Source organism: Bos javanicus, chromosome 3, assembly GCF_032452875.1.
Source record: "Bos javanicus breed banteng chromosome 3, ARS-OSU_banteng_1.0, whole genome shotgun sequence".
Classification (NCBI taxonomy): Eukaryota; Metazoa; Chordata; class Mammalia; order Artiodactyla; family Bovidae; genus Bos; species Bos javanicus.
Window position 1 is genome coordinate 101,282,979 of NC_083870.1, and position 20,086 is coordinate 101,303,064.

A 20,086-nucleotide genomic window follows, 5' to 3' on the forward strand; every position below is an offset into this window, starting at 1 on the left:
TCTCAGGTGGCGCATTGGGTAAAGAACCTGCCAGCAATGCATGAGACTCAGGAGATGTGGGTTCAATCCCTGGGTGGGGAAGGTCACCTGGAAAAGGAAAAGGCAACCCACTGCAATATCCTTGCCTGGAAAATTCTATGGACAGGGGAGCCTAGTGGGCTACAGTACCTAGCATTGCAAAGAGTCAGATATGACTGAGTGACTAAGCACACACACAACGGTGGTCCGGTGGCTAAGACTCCGTGCTCCTAATGCAGGGGGCCTGGGTTCAATCCCTGGTCAGGGAACTACATCGTTGGCACATGCTACCAAGAGTTCATGTACCACAACTACAGACCTTTTGAATTTCACTTCTGCCATTATCACTTCTCATTTATTAGCTACACTTTCATTTTGTTGGCCAATTCTCAATTATCCTTTTTTTTTAATGTCACATGGGTTTATCACTGGGAGACAAGAAATTAACACAATTACAGTCTTTGCTGTCTGTGAATGAACTGAATAAGAGATATGCAGTGACTAATCACCAACAGACTTTAAAAAGTGACATGAGGACTTCCCTGGTGGTCCAGTGGCTGAGACTCCATGCTCCTGATGCAGGAGCCCAGGTTTGAGCTCTGGTCAGGGAACTAGCTCCCACAAGCTGCCATTAAAGTTTTGCATGATGCAACTAAAGATCCCATGTGCTGCCCAATGTAGCCACATAAATACATATTTTATTTTAAAATTTTAATTGACAATACATTGTCTACCTATATTTAAAAAAATTTTTAAGTGACATGATTGTTTTCTCATGATGCACATCCATCATTATCCAAGTTGATTCTGACAATTTTTTATATTGTTCTCCTCTCCTTTTATGGAGGAGAGAATTCTTGGAGGAATTTATTCCACCATTTCTACTGATGTTGCCTGTTCCTTTTGTATTTATTTCTAAATTTATTAGATAGAAAGTTGTGGACAGATTTAAATGAGACACAGTTCCCAAATTTCAGTAATTTTTGTAAAATGCTAAAACTTTATGCTGTCAATATGGTGTTCTCCCTCTCCCTGTCCCTCCTCCCTGCTTAACTTTTTTCATTTTCCCAAAGTACTTATCACTTTTTAATATATGGCACTGTTTACTGATTTATTATTTAAACTTCTTTTTTATTTATGCTGCCTCTCCCGGCTAGGATGAAGGCTGGATCCTTTTTTGTTCACTAATATAGCCTAGGAGCCCAAAACTATTCTCGGCACATAGTAGTCTTTCAACAAATAGCTGTTAAATAAATGAACTGTGGCCCATAAACTGTACTTTGCAATTTAAAAACAAGGAAAATCAGATATCTGAAGGTTTTTCCAGTAAAGGAAGAAAATTAAAAATTGATTAAATCACTTATTTTTAAAGTGATCAGTTTAGAGCATAAATATCCAGATTCTGACCTTCAAAACCACCAACAATGAAAATTCTATGTGCTTGAAAGGAAATACTGAATTCCTAATTAATGAAGGTTCTTTCCAAGCTCTATATAAACACTGTAGCATCATTTGCTCTCTAACTTATCATGAATCTATTAGGAAACTGCTGGGCTTATTTACAAAAATAAAGCACAAATATTTTAGGACCTGAAATTGGTTGCCAAAGTAGAGTTTCTCTTTCCATTTTTATCCTTCACTCAGCACTCTAAAAATAATAATTCCCTGTCCCAGGGACATGTCCTCAGCCAGATGGAGTAGATGAATATTGTGATATGGCCAGTAAATTCCCAAAGAGAGATTTCTTGCAGACTGTGGGAAGACTATTTCTGAGCCAAGGTCCAACTTTTGAAAAGTTTCTTTTGTCTCCCACAGTTCAAAGCGAACTTAGAGCTTGACCTTCTTAAACTATTTCCCTACCACATACAGACACATACACATAAACATCCTTTGGGGGAAGAAATGTGAACAGGAAAGAAACAAACATTTTAGGGAATAGTGCATTCAATAATCATTTATTAAATACTTCCCATGTGATTAATAATTAAAAGTAAATGAAAAGTAAATAATAAGAGTGAGGCTAGGCATGAGGGCTAATAATTAACTTAGTGAAAAGAAATGTTTAGAAGAAGAGGTGTTGTCAGTGATCCAGGCCCTCAGCCCAGTTTTGGTACTACCAAATGGGATGACAAGGGAAAATTTATGAGAAATTTCTAATTCGCCCAATTATTATTTACTTAGCATGTCCCAGATTCTAAGATCTGCAAAGACCTCTCTCTGCAGATATAAAGTCTTTTTAGCAAATAAGATACAGTCTTTGTCCTCAGGGGGTTCCCAGTGTGATATAGAAAACCTGAAAAAGGAGAATGACAGTCCTTTGTGGTGAGTGCCATAATGTAAGAAGCAGAAGCAGTGGGAGCCAGCAAGAAGTCCACAAGGCAGCCGTTCTTAAAACATGCTCCGTGGACCTCAGCATCCCCAGACCCTTTCAGGGGGTCTGTTGAGTTAATATTACTTTCATAATAATACTGAAACTCTGCCTCCTTCACTGTACTGATATTTGCACTGATCATGCAAAAGCAATGCTGGATAAAACAGCGGTGCTTTAGCATCAGTCAGAGCAGTGATGCCAAACTGTATTAAGTCACTGTATTCTTCACTGCCACAGGCTTACCATAAAAAAACTAAAAAATAATAAAACAAAGGCAGTTCTACTTAAGAATGTCTTGATGAGGCAATAAAATAATTTTATTAAATCTTTGTCCTTGAGCACACGTCTTTTTAATACTCTATGTGATGAAATGGAAGTACACGTGTAACACTTCTGTGCATACGAAATAAGTATGATGACTGTCTCCAGAAAACTCGCGCCATTGTTTCGTTTGTGAACTCCTGCTTTTTCCACAGAACACTGTATTTTCTTGAAAGAACAACTGACAAACTGGACAAACTTTATCAAGATGAGTGAAGTAAGCCTGTCATTTCAAGGAAAACCACTAACAACGATGATATCTGAGCTTTCAAGAGAAAAGAAGAAGTTTGGGAAACTTGTCCCAAGCTTGCCAGCATTCTTAAGGACTTTATCTGTCTATCTATTTATTTACTGGCTGTTCTGGGTCTTCACTGCTGCACACAGGCTTTCTCTAGTTGCAGACTGAGGGCTATTCTTCATTGTGGTACACGGGCTTCTCATCGTGGTGGCTTCTCTTGTTGCAGAGCACAGGCTCCAGAGACACAGGCTTCAGCAGCTGTGGAGCACGGGCCTAGTTGCTCCATGGCATGTGGAATCTTCCTGGACCAGGGATCAAACCCCTGCCCCCTGCACTGGCAGGCAGGTTCTTATCCACTGTACCACCACAGAAGTCTCCATTAAGAACTCTTCTAATGATTGGTGGTGGTATTAACAAGTGTGATTTAAAAAATATTGTATAATGAGTCAACATTGGGAAGATCTGCATAATTTAGTGAATCAGTATTTTACAAATGAGCAATGCATCAAGTTGCAAAATCATGCATGGGTAAAATGCCTATTCAAAATGCAAGTATTATAACAGTACAAAATGTTCATTGATACAAATGATTCTATATCACAACTAATCGTTAACAAACTACCATTTCTTGAGTTTAGTGTGTAGTACTGAAGAATACTCACAATTATTTGACAAAGACTATTAAAATCTCTTTCTTTTTTCCGACTATGTATCTGTGTGAGATCAGGTTTTCATCACCCCAAACCGTATATCACAAATGATGGGAAAATTCAGCTGTTTTCTATTAAGCCAGACATTAATGAGGTTTGCAAAAGAAAGATGAAACCATTGCATTCTTCTCACTAAATTTTTTCTTTTGAAAACATAGTTGTTTTCAATAAAGTGTAACTGTTACCATGTAATGGTTTTGTTTCTATTTTTATGAATTAATGTTTTTAAAATTTCTCAGTTTGAATTTTTAATATGGTTGGTATCGACAGATTCAACCTATACAAACAAAACCTCTTTGAAGCTTCCGGTAATTTTTAAGACTGTAGAGAGTCCAGAAACCAAAACATACTGCTCCAAGGGAATAATTTAAAGTGAGTTTAAATTGAAGTAATCCTTCAACTACTTTCTTCAACTAGAGGAGAAAGTCCTCCAGTTCCCTGAAAACATTTGCTAATTTAAACATGAGCATTTAAAATGGATGCCAGATATGAGGTTGAATGCTGTTCTTACTTCATAACTAGTTCTCACCTCAAAACCATGCTGTAATTCCCAAGGCTTCTGCTTGCTTGAGCTAATACCAAAGAGAGAAATAATCTTGCTGCAGAAGGAAATGGTAATCAAGTTTCAGGTCTCCTGTGGCCAAAGCAATCACTCCATGGCTCCCTTTACCAACTCAGTGTTTAGAGCTAAGTAATTTTCCAATAACTCATCACCAGCATTCTAAAGTGAAAGAGAGGCAGGGCACAGATAGGCTAGTTTTATGGATGTAGCCACAGGACTTTTTTTTTTTTTTTTTCAGTACGTTCTAGGCTGAGCTCCTACTCTTCTGGCTGAAAGTCAGGGAAAAATTACAAGTCCTGTCTTGGTGATTGTTGTAGTCCCACTATCTAGGATCTCAGACACTGGTTGGCACATATTAGGCATGCAATAAATATTGTTGAATGAAGTCAAATTCCTTTATTTTTATTGCAGAAGTTAGACTCCACTTCCTAACTGGCAGGGAGCTAAGGTAACTAAAGTTTTAACAAATGGATAGAGGACTTCCCTGGTGGTCCAGTGGTTAAGAATCCACCTGCCAATGCAGGGAACATGGGTTTGATCCCTGGCTGGGAAAGATTCCATGTGGCACTGAGCAGCTAATCCTGTGTGCCACAACTGCTAAAGCCCTCGTGCCTCAGAGCCTGTGCTCTGCAACAGGAGAAGCCACGGCATCGAGAAGCCTGTGCACGACAAGCAAGAGTGGCTCCACTCACCCAACTAGAGAAAGCCCTTGCACAGCAACAGATCCAATGCAGCCAAAAATAAAACAAATACATTTTTTTTAAATGAAAGAAATATTATTAAAAAGAGATGGATAGAAAAAGAGGAAGCTTCCAAAAGAGAGAACGACCATTGTTCCTGTTATTCAATGTAGTTTACGGAATTCCCTGGTGGTCCAGTGGTTAGGACTCCATGCTTTCACTGCCAAGGCTTGGGTTCAATTCCTGGTTGAGGAACTAAGATCGCTTGAGCCCAGCAGCGCAGCCAACAAAACAGAAACCACACAACCCCCACCCAAAACCAGATAATGCAGCTTAACAATCTTCCTTTAAAATGTACTGCTTAAAACAAAACAAACAAAAAAGAATTATTTTATTGTTATCTCACAATTGTTGGAGTCTAGACTCAGCTGTTTGGGTTCTCCATCCGGATGTTGCAGCTTCTTAACTGGTCTCTGGAAGCAGAGATTCTTTATCAAAACAGCAACCACAGTGATCCTTTAAAAGCCTGTTATATCGCTGCTCCTCTGCACAAGTCAAGATCCTCACAATGCCTACAAGACCCACAGGATCTGAATTCTCTACCTTCTCCCTCATTGTCTCTCTGGCTTCCTCTGCCGTCATCCACTCTCCCCCAGCTCACTTTTCTTCAGCTCTGTTGGCTTCTTTGTTGTTCTCTGAAGTTGCCTTCTCTCTCCAAGGCCTTTGCACTTGCTGGCTAGTCTTCTTGGAAGGCTCTTACCCAAGATATTCATTTGACTCACTCTCTCCAAGCCACTGTTCAGTATCACCATCACAGTGCTGCTAAGTCGCTTCAGTAGTGTCTGACTCTGGGCAACCTTATGCACTGTAGACCGCCAGGCTCCTCTGTCCAAGGGGTTTTCCAGACAAGGATACTGGAGTGGGTTGCTATGCCCTCCTCCAGGGGATTTTCCCCACCATTACCGTGAGATCTTCCCGAATCCCACACTCCCGACCAACTTTTGATGGCTAAAGGTGGATGTTTTCCATACCATAATAATCTGGTTCAGAAAGCCAATGTTGAGTGGCCACATTAGACCTCACTGGTCACAGAACACCGTGGCAATCCTTGGTGATTTCTCCACTGGCCAGCCCTAAACCGCAGCTCCCAATAAGCTGTCCTTCCGCAGAGTGGTAGTAGGGACCAGGTCCTAGAAGAATTGTCTGAAGAGACTGGAACTAGTTCTCCTGCAACGTGAGGGACGCTCCTTGGGCGTTGGTAATTTGTGAATGAATGAAAAGGCTCCGGCGGCCCCGCCTCGTCTACTCCTCCCCTCCTCCCAGTGGCGCCCGTCTCCGCCGTCATCTATTACTCGGTGCTCGTTTTCTTCTCTGCGGGCCTGCCCAGCGCGTCCCATCGATCTGCCCGGCCATCGTGCGCCTGCGCCTTTTGGCTGTCAGTCGGCGGCAGCGTGGGGAGCGCGGGGAGCGCTGGGAACCGTGGCGGCGCGCGGGGACCTGAGGTAAAGCTGCGGCTTCTGCGCTGCCAGGCCGCGCACGAGCGGGCTGGCGGGGGGAGCCGCGCGGTGGAGGCCGCCGAGCCTCACTTCACCGGAGGGAGGCGGGCTCCTCAAGCCTTGCAGAGGAGGGCCCGAGGGGGTGGCAGGGGTGCAGAGCCCGAGTCGCCAGCTCGAGTGCCTCCCGGACCTGGCCGCGGAGCCAAGTGCCCGAACTAAAAGGAAGCTCGGGGAGCATCCGAGCCAGCCACCTTGTGCAAAAGTTGAGGAAATTGTTTCAGGGAGGGGAGGATCTGCTGGAAGTCACAGCGAGTGAGCACCGGACGCCCTGCGCACAGTGCCTGATCCTTTCCACTTAAAAGTCCTTCGTTCTTTTATTCTGTTTTTGGTTGTTTTAGGTGCAAGATACAAATACAAAGAGCAATACAATAAAGTCTGGCTGAGAGATCAGTTGTGATTCGGGGTTTTTATCAATTTACAAAGGGAGAAGGCAGTGAGGGCTGTATCGGAGGCAGGTTGAAGATGACAAGAACACCCTCTCTAAAGCCTGAGTGGCTAGCGAGTTATTGCCTTGATTCCCATCGCTCAGAGTCGTGGCAGTGACATTGAGACATTTGTCAGGCTGCCTGTTATCAGTTATGTTCATGATTATCACCCAGAGTCTCATTGAGAGCAGGAACCTCAGATCCTAGTGATCTGGGTTCTAATGTCCCTTCTGCACATGTTTGAGCTTGACGCATACTCTGGGTTGTTGTGAGGTTCACAGATGCTCATTCCACAAGTACTGACTGAATGCCTGGCATCTGACAGGAATTATGTCAGGTACTGGGAATACAGCGATGACAGTCAAGGAACTCAAAGGAAATAGACATTTAAATAAACAGGCAGATGGACTTCCCTGGCAGTACAGTGGTTGAGACTCCACACTTCCAATGCAGGGGCAGTGGGCTCCATCCCTAGGGGGTGGGTTGAGGGAGAGGGGAGTAAGATCCTACATGCCACACTTGCCAAGAAATAATGAAAATTAAAATGGGCAGTGAATCCTGAAAGGTAGAGATGATCTGTATATAGTAGAATGGAAGCCTTTAAGGAGAAAAGAGTTACTTCTCTGAGAGGGTGGGAAGGTATAAGAATGTCTTTATACACAAGGTGATTCTTCAACTGAGTCTTTAATTGGTGATTACATACTGGACACAGGAGAAAGGCAACTAAGGAAGCAAGAATAGCGATTCAGGGACCAGAATTATGCAACAGCATGGTTCAGCTGGCACAGAAAGTTTCCATGACCTGTCTATTATCAAAAACTTGTATAATGCTTGTCATTGTTTTGTGTGCTTTACTTGGGTTAACTTATTTAATATTTATAACAACTCTGTGAAGTAGAAACTAATTATCCTCACCTTAGAAAATTAAGAAAATGGAGGCTTGGGAAAGGTATGTAGCTTGCCCTGGATCATACAGCTAATTCATGGTAGAGCTAGAATTAAAATCCAGGCAGTCTGGTTAAAGGGCCTGTGAACTTAACCACCAGGCTCTTTTCTAGAAACTGAGGATGCTGAGTTTTAAATGTCAGGCCCCTGGTTACCTCACCTGTAAGTGACAGAACCAGAACTCAAACTCAGGTCTTTTAACTCTTAAGGATCCAGTGTTAATACTTTTCATAGTAACATCAGATGTTATGAGATTTATATAATGCCAGATTGAAGTTAAATACCAATCTGAGGCAGTGCCTGCTGGAATTGAAAGTACCGTATCTTTACGTTGTGGATGTTGTGTAAGAGCCTTTACTTTGTGCTGGGGTGTATGGTGTGTGTGTGTTGCAGTTTAGATACTGATGTGAGGAGCCCAGGACTGATCAAAATTATGATAAAGGAGCAACATTATTTCCCAGTTTGGTGTTAAATACGTTTTTGTTTCCAGAGCATTGAATTTCACTTTGTTTTTAAAAGGTTACATCATTTGTTGTAAGTCAAATAGTACTTCTATTTTAAATCAATAAGGATTTGTGAGCTTTTAATGTGCCTCTCTTATGTGGTAGCAGCTGTAAAGAGATTTTTTTTTTGAATGTCAAACAGTTTCATTTATCACCTTGAGTCTGAAAAAAAGAAATTAACTTGGTTTGTTTCTGTAATTGGGCTCTGCAAACCTAGGTTAAGATACAAGCCTACATTTGAGTTTATAGTGTTATATTTCAAGTTGGGGGTAATGAAAAAATGGGAGCAGGTGGCTGAATTAATAGAAGCATCTTAAGTCATTTCATACTTTTCAGAGATCTAATGTGCTTGTCTTTGTGCTGTTAATTCTAGTCAGAAGTTTTAAAATTTTTTTCAGGGAATACAAACTCACATATCAGAAACCAACTTGGTAAACTCTTACTCCTTTAAGAGTCAGCTCAAGCATCACTTTCCTATAAAACCTTCCCTATGTTTTCTAGGAAGACTTAGGTGTTACTGTCACTATATATGCCTACTGTACCTTAGATATATCCCTGTCATGGCATTAATGATGTTGTATTGTAATTTACTGCATTTGTCTTCTCTTAATTGTCAACAATTCAAGAGCAAGAGCCAGATTTTTGTTTTATTCATGTCCCCCCTCTAGCCCATAATCCCAGGCTGGAAATGAGAGTATTTATCAGTAAGAGAATAGGATAAATGTGATGTTTATACTGTGGCTAAGGAGTCTTTCTTATTCTGGTTATTGGTGTTGGAAATGACGTTTGTCATAAGTGAATATCAATAACCTAAATAAAAATAAGATTAATACTGTGTGTACATTGATTTTATTACGTTTTTCTCTTGGTTTTCTCTGTGATTACAGTTTTTAAAAATGGAATTTCAAGCAGTTGTAATGGCAGTTGGAGGGGGATCGCGAATGACAGACCTGACTTCCAGTATTCCCAAACCTCTGCTTCCAGTCGGCAACAAACCTTTAATTTGGTACCCACTGAACCTGCTTGAGCGTGTTGGATTTGAAGGTGAGTCATGGCAATGAGATATACTCACAAAACTTTTAGGGTTCTTTATCCTAGTAATTATCAGCTTTATGAGGGTGAGAGAAATGAATGAAAGAAGACTAGGACTCAATGTTGGCTGGAGACTGGCCTCTTTAAATTAGAAACTTTGGAGTATTCTATTGCTGTGTGAAAAAGGTTGAGAAGATAGTGCTAAGTGTTTCTCTTTTAGAGCTGGTCTCCACAGTGATCCAAGATAACCCTGGAAGGATATCAGAACATAATATGAGAACGACCACATGCCTCATAGTATTTACTGAGAACCTGTATGTGCCAGGTAGTATATTAAACACTGGAGTACGGAATTGAAAAGGTTAACTCAAGCCCTGATTTCTAGAACCTTAAAGTCTAGTGGAGAGATACATATGTAAACAGATTATCATTGTGTAATGTGATAAATGTTATAACAGAGGCACATTATAAGTGCTTGTTATTAATATAAGGAAGATACTGTTTGAACTTGCGAGATTCAGAGAAGACTTTACAGAGTAGCTGACCCTTGAATTGACTCTTGGAAAATAGATTGACATTCTGACCAGAAGTATTCCATACAGAAGTAGTAAATTTTGCAGAGATAGAGTCATGATCAGCACATATTCTCGCAACGACTTTTCTTTTCTTTTTTTTATAACTACTTTTCATTTTATTTGGCTGTAACATCAGTGTGTATTCCCTGGTGGCTCACTGGTTAAGAATCTGCTTGGCAATGCAGGAGATACAGGTTTGATCCCTTGGTTGGGAAGATCCCCTGGAGAAAGAAATGGCAACCTACTCCAGTATTCTTGCCTGGGAAATCCCATGGACAGAGGAGCCTGGTGGGCTCTAGTCCATGGGGTTGACAAAGAGTCGGACATGACTTAGTGACTAAACAACAGCAGCAATATCGAGCGTAAGAGGGAAAAAATGTAATGAGAGTAATGAACAGGCATTATACTATGAAGCGGCCTTGTATTCCATGTTGAGGAATTTAGATTTTTTTTTTTCTTGAAAGCAGTGGGAAATCAGTGAAGAGCCTTTTTTTTTGGCTGTGCCACAAGGCATGTGGGATCCTAGTTCCCTAACCAGGGATCAAACCCATGCCTTCTACAGTGGAAGCACAAGGAAGTCTTGAAAGGATTATTAAACTAAAGTTTAAAATGGTTAAATTCATGTTTTCGCTACTCTTAAGTCCTTTGTATCTTTATATAAATTTCAGAATCAGCTTATCAATTTCTACAAAAAAACTTGCTAGAATTTTGATTAAGACTGAATTGAATCCATATATCAGTAGAAAGAGAACTCACATCTTAACAGTATTGAGCCTTCTGATTGAGGAGCATGACATAACTCTCCTTTTAGTTAGGCCTTTTGTAATTTCTCTTAACTTACACAACTACTCTATAGTTTTCAGTGTATAGCACTTACACATATTTTATTGTGTTTATTTGTTCAGTTTCAGTTCAGTCGCTCAGTCGTGTCTGACTCTTTGCGACCCCATGAATCGCAGCACGCCAGGCCTCCCTGTCCATCACCAACTCCCGGAGTTCACCCAAACCCGTGTCCATTGAGTCGGTTATGCCATCCAGCCATCTCATCCTCTGTCGTCCCCTTCTCCTCCTGCCCTCAGTCTTTCCCAGCATCAAGATCTTTTCAAATGAGTCAGCTCTTCGCATCAGGTGACCAAAGTATAGGAGTTTCAGCTTCAACATCAGTTCTTCCAGTGAACACCCAGGACTGATGTCCTTTAGGATGGACTGGTTGGATCTCCTTGCAGTCCAAGGGACTCTCAAGAGTCTTCTCCAACACCACAGTTCAAAAGCATCAATTCTTCAGCACTCACCTTTCATTATAGTCCAACTCTCACATCCATACATGATCACTGGAAAAACCATAGCCTTGACTAGACGGACCTTTGTTGGCAAAGTAATGTCTCTGCTTTTTAATATGTTGTCTAGGTTGGTCATAACTTTCCTTCCAAGGAGCAAGCATCTTTTAATTTCATGGCTGCAATCACCATCCGCAGTGATTTTGGAGCCCAGAAAAATAAAGTCAGCCACTGTTTCTCCATCTATTTGCCATGAAGTGATGGGACCAGATGCCATGATCTTAGTTTTCTGAATGCTGAACATTAAGCCAACTTTTTCACTCTTCTCTTTCACTTTCATCAAGAAGCTCTTTAGTTCTTCTTCACTTTCTGCCATAAAGGTGGTGTCATCTGCATATCTGAGGTTATTGATAGCTCTCCCGGCAATCTTGATTCCAGTTTGTGCTTCCTCCAGCCCAGCTTTTCTCATGATGTACTCTGCGTGGTTCATGTATTGCTGAAGCCTGGCTTGGAGAATTTTAAGCATTACTTTACTAGCGTGTGAGATGAGTGCAGTTGTGTGGTAGTTTGAGCGTTCTTTGGCATTGCCTTTCTTTGGGATTGGAACAAAAACTGACCTTTTCCAGTCCTGTGGCCACTGCTGAGTTTTCCAAATTTTATGGCATATTGAGTGCAGCACTTTCACAGCGTCATCTTCCCGGATTTGAAATAACTCAACTGGTATTCCATCACCTGCACTAGCTTTGTTCTTAGTGATGCTTCCTAAGGCCCACTTGACTTCACATTCCAGGATGTCTGGCTCTAGGTGAGTGACTACACCATGGTGATTATCTGGGTCATGAAGATCTTTTTTGTATAGTTCTTCTGTGCATTCTTGCCACCTCTTCTTAATATCTTCTGTTTCTGTTAGGTCCCTACCATTTCTGTCCTTTATTGTTCCCGTCTTTGCATGAAATGTTCCCTTGCTATCTCTAATTTTCTTGAAAAGATCTCTAGTCTTTCCCATTCTATTGTTTTCCTCTATTTTCTTTGCACTGATCGCTGAGGAAGGCTTTCTTATCTCTCCTTGCTATTCTTTGGAACTCTGCATTCAAATGGGTATATCTTTCCTTTTCTCCTTTGCTTTTCGCTTCCCTTCTTTTCACAGCTATTTGTAAGGCCTCCTCGGGCAGCCATTTTGCTTTTTTGCATTTCTTTTTCTTGGAGATGGTCTTGATTCCTGTCTCCTGTACAATGTTACAAACCTCCATCCATAGTTCATCAGGCATTTTGTCTATCAGATCTAGTCCCTTAAATCTATTTCTCATTTCCACTGTATAGTCATAAGGGATTTGATTTAGGTCATACCTGAATGGTCTAGTGGTTTTCTTCACTTTCTTCAATTTAAGTCTGAATTTGGCAATAAGGACTTCATGATCTGAGCCACAGTCAGCTCCTGGTCTTGTTTTTGCTGACTGTATAGAGCTTCTCCATCTTTGGCCACAAAGAATATAATCAATCTTATTTCGGTGTCGACCATCTGGTGTTGTCCATGTGTAGAGTCTTCTTTTGTGTTGTTGGAAGAGGGTGTTATCATAAATGGTAATTATTTCAATTTCCAGAAAATTCATTGCTAGTACATAAAAACATAGCTTTTTTATGCTGCCCTGTATCCTACAACTTTGCTAAATACACTTATTATTAATTCTGGCAGCCTTTTGTGGATTCCTTAGGATTTTTTACAATTTTACCTAATTGACATTTATAGAACATGCCACCTAGTAAAGCAGAATGCACAATTCTTTTCAAATGCTAAGAACTTTTACTAAGATAGACTGTATTTTTTTAAATAAAACAGGTCTCAATAATTCTTTGAAGATTAAAATAATACAAAATATATTCTCTAACCACAGTAGAGTTACATTAGAAATCAATAACATACAGGTATCAAGAGAATCCCTAAGTGTTTGGAAATCAAACCACATATTTGTACATAACCCAAAGAGGAAACCACAAAGGAAATTTAAAAAACAATTTTATTAGAGTATAGTTGATTTACAGTATTGTATTAGTTTCAGGTGTACAGCAAAGTGAATCAGTTAGACATACACATATATCCACTCTTTCTGTAGACTCTTTTCCCATATAGGCCTTTACAGAGTATTGAGTAGAGTTCCCTGTGCTATACAGTAGGTTCTTATTAGTTACCTATTTTATATAGTAGTATTTCTACGTCAATCCCAAACTCCCAATTTATTCCTTCTCCCTCTTTGCCCCCTGGTTTGTTTTCTACATCTGTGGCTCTGCTTCTATACAGACTTCATTTGTACTCCTTTTTTTTAGATTCCACATATAAGCAATATCATATGATGTTTATCTGTCTGTGTCTGACTTACATGACTCAGTATGACAGTCTCTAGGTCCATCAGTGTTGATACAGATGGCATTATTTTGTTCTTTTTTATGAGTGAGTAGTACTCCACCAAGTATATATATGACATCTTCTTTATCCATTCCTCTGTTGATGGGCATTTGGGTTGCTTCCATGTCCTGGCTATTGTAAATAGTGCTGCACTGAACATCGGGGTGCATGTATCTTTTTTTTTTAGGTATCTTTTTGAATTGTGGTTTTCTCTGGGTATATGCCTAGGAGTGGGATTACTGGGTCATATGGTAGTTTCAATTTTGGGTTTTTTTAAGAAACCTCCATACTGTTCTCCATGGTTGCTGTACCAATTTGCATTCCCACCAACCATGTAGGAGGGTTCCCTTTCCTCCACACCCTCTCTAGCATTTATTGTTTTTAGATTTTTTTTGGGTGATGGTCATTCTGACCAGTGCCAGGTGATAGCTCATTGTAGTTTTCATTTGCATTTCTCTAATAATTAGTGATGTTGAGCATCTTTTCTTGTGCTTTTTGGCCATCTGGCCACAAGGGGAATTAGAAAATGTTTTTAACTTACTGAAAATGAAAATTCAGTGTTTTAAAACTTGAGGGATGTAGCTAAAGCAATGTTTAGAGAAAATTTTATAACATTAAGTTCTCTGTTAGAAAAGAAATGTCTCAAATTATCATCTAAGTTTCTACTTTGACAAACTGGGAAAAGAGAAGCAAATGAAACTCAAGTAGAAAGGAGATAAAAATGATAAGAGTAGAAGTAAGTGAAATAGAAGCCAAAAGCATTAGAGAAAATCAGTAAAACCAAGAGGTGACTCTTTAAAAAAAATATCAATAGAATTGTTAAATCTTTAGTTAGACTGATCAAAAAAAGGGGAGAAGACACAAATTACTAATAACAGGAATGAAAGATGAAACATCACCACAAATCCTACAGACATTAAAAGTTAATAAGCAAGAGAGTTCCTTGGTGGTCTAGTGGTTATGATTCTGCACTTTCACTGCCGTGGCCCAGGTTCAGTCCCTGGTGGGGAATTGAGATACTATAGCCATGCAGCGCAGTCAAAACAAGCAAACAAACAAAAAAGATAATAAGCAAATGTGAACAACTTCATGGTAATAAATTTAAAATACAGATTTTTAAAAAAATTGCTTTGGGAGCTGTATGAAGAATTAGTGTGAGGGGGTCAAGACTATAAGCAAGGAGATGAGTTAAGAGATTGATACAAAAGTCCATGCTAACAACAAAGAGGGCCTGAACTAAGGCATTAGTGCTAAGGATGGTGAAGAAGGCCCATTTGGGAAAGTTGTTGATTCATGCGGAGGGGTAGTAGAAAGAAAGGGATGAGTTCCCTCTACTTTCTGCTTCGGTAAGTAGCTAAGTGGATGGTGATGTCAGTAATAGGAGAGGAAATGTAAGACAATGAACAGGTTTGAACGAAGACAGTGAGTTTGGCTTTGGCCACAATGAGTTTGGGGTGTCCTTTGGTTAGATATAGCAGATTAGAATACCAGATGGAGGTGGTGCCAGATCCTGGGCCCTAGGCTTATGATCCAGTATTTATTCCACTCATACTTTCTTGAGACAGACCCATGAACACTTCTTTGCAGTGGTCTGTATGATATTGACATTGAAATGTGTTTTAGAAAAGATTTTCTTTTTAGAACTCAGTATCACAGGTGAATGACACATCTTAATACACTTTTAAATATACTACTTTCCTTTAATAAGTTCTTATGGCTTTGTCATTTATCACTTTTTTTTCCCTCTTGCTATATATCTTTAGTTATATTTGGGGATAGTCTTTTGTGGTATATTAAATGCCTGTTATATAGAAAATTCCTTCTGAATGAGGCTAACTCAGAATTTGGAGAATGACTCCTAAACATGATATTCTGGAGTTGATCTATAAACTCTTTGTTCATTCTGTTCATATAGTTCATTATTTTAGGAAGTTCATAGCCCTGCTTAGCATTAGTCTCTCCATAATGAATAGCAAGGAGAGATAAAGCCTTCCTAAGTGATCAATGCAAATAAATAGAGGAAAAAATAGAATGGGAAAGACTAGAGATGTCTTCAAGAAAATGAAGAGATACCAAGGGAACATTTCATGCAAAGATGGGCACAATTAAGTACAGAAATGGTAGGGACCTAACAGAAGCAGAAGATACTAAGAAGAGGTGGCAAGAATACACAGAAGAACTGTACAAAAAAGATCTTCATGACCCAGATAACCACAATGGTGTGATCACTCACCTAGAGCCAGACATCCTGGAATGTGAAGTCAAGTGGGCCTTAGGAAGCATCACTACAAACAAAGCTAGTGGAGGTGATGGAATTCCAGATGAGCTATTTCAAATCCTAAAAGATGATGCTGTGAAAGTGCTGCACTCAATATGCCATAAAATTTGGAAAACTCAGCAGTGGCCACAGGCCTGGAAAAGGTCAGTTTTCATTCCAATCCCAAAGAAAGGCAATGCCAAAGAATGCTCAAACTTCTGCACAATTGCACTCATTTCACATGCTAGCAAGGTAATGCTCAATATTCTCCAAGATAGGCTTCAACAGTACATGAACCGTGAACTTCCAGATGTTCCAGCTGGATTTAGAAAAGGCAGAGGAACCAGAGATCAAATTGCCAACATCCGTTGGATCATCGAAAAAGCAAGAGATTTCCAGAAAAACATCTACTGCTGCTTCATTGACTATGCTAAAGCCTTTGACAGTATGGATCACGACAAACTGGAAAATTCTTAAAGAGACGGGAATATCAGACCACCTTACCTGCCTCCCAAGAAATCTGTATTCAGGTCAAGAAGCAACAGTTAGAACTGGACATGGAACAATGGACTGATTCAAAATTGGGAAAGGAGTATGTCAAGGCTGTATATTGTCGTCCAGCTTATTTAACTTCTATGCAGAGTACATGATGCGAAGTGTGGGACTGGATGAAGCACAAGCTGGAATCAAGATTGCCAGGAGAAGTAACAATAACCTCAGATATGCAGATGACACCACCCTTATGGCAGAAAGTGAAGAGGAACTAAAGAGCCTCTTGATGAAAGTGAAAGAGGAGAGTGAAAAACTCAACATTCAAAAACGAAGATCATGGCATCTGGTCACTTTGTGGCAAGTAGATGGGGAAACAGTGGAAACAGTGACAGGCTTTATTTTCTTGGGCTCCAAAATCACTGCAGATGGTGACTGCAGCCATGAAATTCAAAGACGCTTGCTCCTTGGAAGAAAAGCTGTGACAAACCTAGACAGCATGTTAAAAAGCAGAGACATTACTTTGCTGACAAAGGTCCGTCTGGTCAAAGGTATGGTTTTCCCAGTAGTCATGTATGGATGTGAGAGTTGGACCGTAAAGAAGGCTGAGTGAGGAAGAATTGATGCTTTTGAAGTGTGGTGTTGGAGAAGACTCTTGAGAGTCCCTTGGACTGCAAGGAGATCCAACCAGTCAATCCTAAAGGAAATCAGTCCTGAATATTCATTGAAAGGACTGATACTGAAGCTGAAGCTCCAATACTTTGGCCACTTGATGTGAAGAACTGACTCAGTGGAAAAGACCCTGATTCTGGGAAAGGTTGAAGACAGGACGAGAAGGGGACGAAAGAGGATGAGATGGCTGGATGGCATCACTGACTCGATGGACATGAGTTTGAGCCAGCTCCATGAGATGGTGATGGACAGGGAAGCTTGGTGTGCTGCAGTCCGTAGAGTCAAAAAGAGTCAGACATGACTGAGTGCCTGAACAGAACTGACTGGTCCAATTATGAGACTGTCCCATGTTTATAGTTAACTCCCTTCATTCGACCTAAAATCTCTCCACTGTATGGAAATGTCACCTTCTTGAAATCCCAAACAGTGTCAGTCACCCTGTCCTCTATGTTTTCATCACACTTCGTTTTTCTATCTCAGTATCTTTTAAGGTCTGCTTTATGCTGTAGTTAGTGGCATGTTAGACTGATCTTCCTGAGAGCAGGTACTGTGTCTAATTCATCTCTGTAACATCAGCATTTTATATACGGTATATACTAAATTGGACTTGAGTTCATCATGGCCTGCCTCAAAAGCCAACCCTTCCATGAAGCCTTCCTTAACCATTTTCATGTCTAAAATTTCATGTTACGTTTCTTAAGAATAGGAGCCATGTTTAGTTCATTTCTGAATTCTCAGTGCCTGAATTTACATATTAAATATAATTGTATTTGTTGGTTGAATGAGTGAGTTAATGACTGAAAGAAAGCTAAGTGGGAAAAGGAAGAAAGAAGGAAGGAAGAAAGAAAAGAAGAAAGTGAAAAAAAGAATGATTATAGTGAAAGGGAGAGGTAATTGAGCACTATCATGAAACACATATAGAAATTGTTACACTTTAGAGATGCTAAAATCTAATCTTCAAATATCTGCAACACATGTTATATTGCAGTGGATTACATTACCCTGCCAAAGATCTATGACAGAACCCCAAGTTTTTGTTAATTGATGGCTATATGGATAAGGTGAAGGCATCTATTACATGGAAATTGTCTGTTACTGGATTCATTATGATCATCAGTGAAACACTAATAGCCATCTGATGGGAAGTGGTGATAGCTCTCTCTTTGTAGTGAATGAAGTTTTAAAATGTGATCCCAGGATTTCCCTGGTGGTCCAGTAGTTAAGACTCCATGCCTCCAATGCAGGGGACACAGGTTCAATCCCTGGTCAGGAGAACTAAGATCCCAAATGCAGCATGGTGTGACCAAAAATTAAAACTAGAATAGAATAGAATCTCATTGGTATATGGTTTAATAAGTGCTCTTTTGCATTCTTTATGTCAGGAAGAAGTAGTGTTTAATATATTAACATGTTTTATCTTAGATATCTTGCTTACTGGTTTTATGTACCCTGAACAAAGTCACTTCATATCTTTTAGTCCAAGTTTCCTCATTTGTAAAATGGAGGAATTTTACAATTTTTAAATAATTTTCTGTAAGAATTAATTGAGAAGATGCATGTAAAGTATGTTGCAAAATCTCAATAATATTAGCTGTCATTACTAAATCTAGAAACAGACCAAATCTAATTGAAGTAGTGTAACCACGGTCTAAATGAATGAGAGTTTTTGCACTATTCCTTCCTTTTTTTTCATGCTATAGAAGTCATTGTCATTACAACCAAGGATGTCCAAAAGGCTTTGTGTGCAGACTTCAACAAGATGAAAATGAAGCTAGATATCGTGTGTATTCCTGATGAAGCTGACATGGGAACTGCAGATTCTCTGCGCCACATATATCAGAAACTTAAGGTGAAAAACTATTTATTGATTTTTTTTGTTTATTTGTTGAAAATAAATATCATCTTGTTTTCCCAATGCATTGCAGTTTACAATGTGTTTTAAAAAATATATTCTAGTACCCCATATTTTGTTGCCCATGTTTCAGCTGCTGTTTAGTTTGGTTACTAGTAAAGATTTAGACACTCAGTTGTCACAGTCACTAGTTTCCAGTATTTTTCAGTCATACTACATCTTTATAAAAAAGATACATTTCTAATGTACTTCAGAAGATTCCATTTATATAAAGTTCATGAATAAGCAAAACTTATGTATAGTAGGGGCTTCCCTGGTGGCTCAGCTGGTAAAGAATCTGCCTGCAATGTGGGAGACCTGGGTTCGATCCTTGGGTTGGGAAGATCCCCTGGAGAAGGGAAAGGATACCCACTCCAGTATTCTGGCCTGGAGATTCCACGGACTGTATAGTCCATGGGGTGTCAAAAGAGTTGGACATAACTGAGCAACTTTCACTTTCATTTTCATGTATAGTAATAGAAATCAGACCACCAACTGACTCTGCAGATGAGAGATTGAGTGGAAAGAAATGGGAAGAAACTTAAAAAAATTTCGGCTCCTTCACATGATAGTATTTGGAAGTTTAGTCTCCTTTAATTAAGCAACTAACATGAATGGGCTTCCCTGGTGGCTCAGTGGTAAAGAATCTGCCTTCCAATGCAGGAAACACAGGTTTGATCTCTGATCTGGGAAGATTCCACATGCCTCAGGGTAACTAAGCTCAGGCGCCACATCGTTGAGCCTGTGCTCAAGAGTCTGGGAACCGCAACTACTGAGCCCACGTATCACAGCTGCTGAAGCCCCCACGCACTAGAGCCCATGCTCCACAGCAAGAGAAGTCACCACGATGAGAAGCCTGAGTACCTCAACTAGAGAGTAGCCCCCGCTTGCTGCAACTAGAGAAAAGACCGTGTAGCAATGAAGACCCAGCACAGCCAAAAATAAATAAATAATAAATAAAATTATTTTAAAAATGACATAGCAAGTAAATAAAAATTTAAAAAAAATTATATTGCGAGCCTACGGATATGAGGATGCAGTCTCCCCCATGGTTTGTGGCACATAAACTGAGAAAGATCCACTGTTGACTATTCTAAAATTGATGTCCTTTGGAAAAAATTCATTCTGATAAGGTTGCCATCTTGTTTGAGTTGGGGAGCAAA

At 39.9% G+C, this 20,086-nt stretch overlaps 1 protein-coding gene across 1 annotated transcript in view; it reads left to right on the top strand.

The window, feature by feature from the left end:
• The first annotated feature begins 1,964 nt into the window (after positions 1-1,964).
• EIF2B3 (eukaryotic translation initiation factor 2B subunit gamma) overlaps positions 1,965-20,086 on the top strand; it is a 117,711-nt gene continuing 99,589 nt past the window's right edge. The window contains exons 1-3 of the mRNA XM_061413125.1: positions 1,965-6,402; positions 9,217-9,373; positions 18,733-18,881. Of these exons, the coding sequence (XP_061269109.1) occupies positions 9,226-9,373; positions 18,733-18,881 (297 nt within the window). The 5' untranslated portion in view covers positions 1,965-6,402; positions 9,217-9,225. The remainder of the gene's footprint in view (positions 6,403-9,216; positions 9,374-18,732; positions 18,882-20,086) is intronic.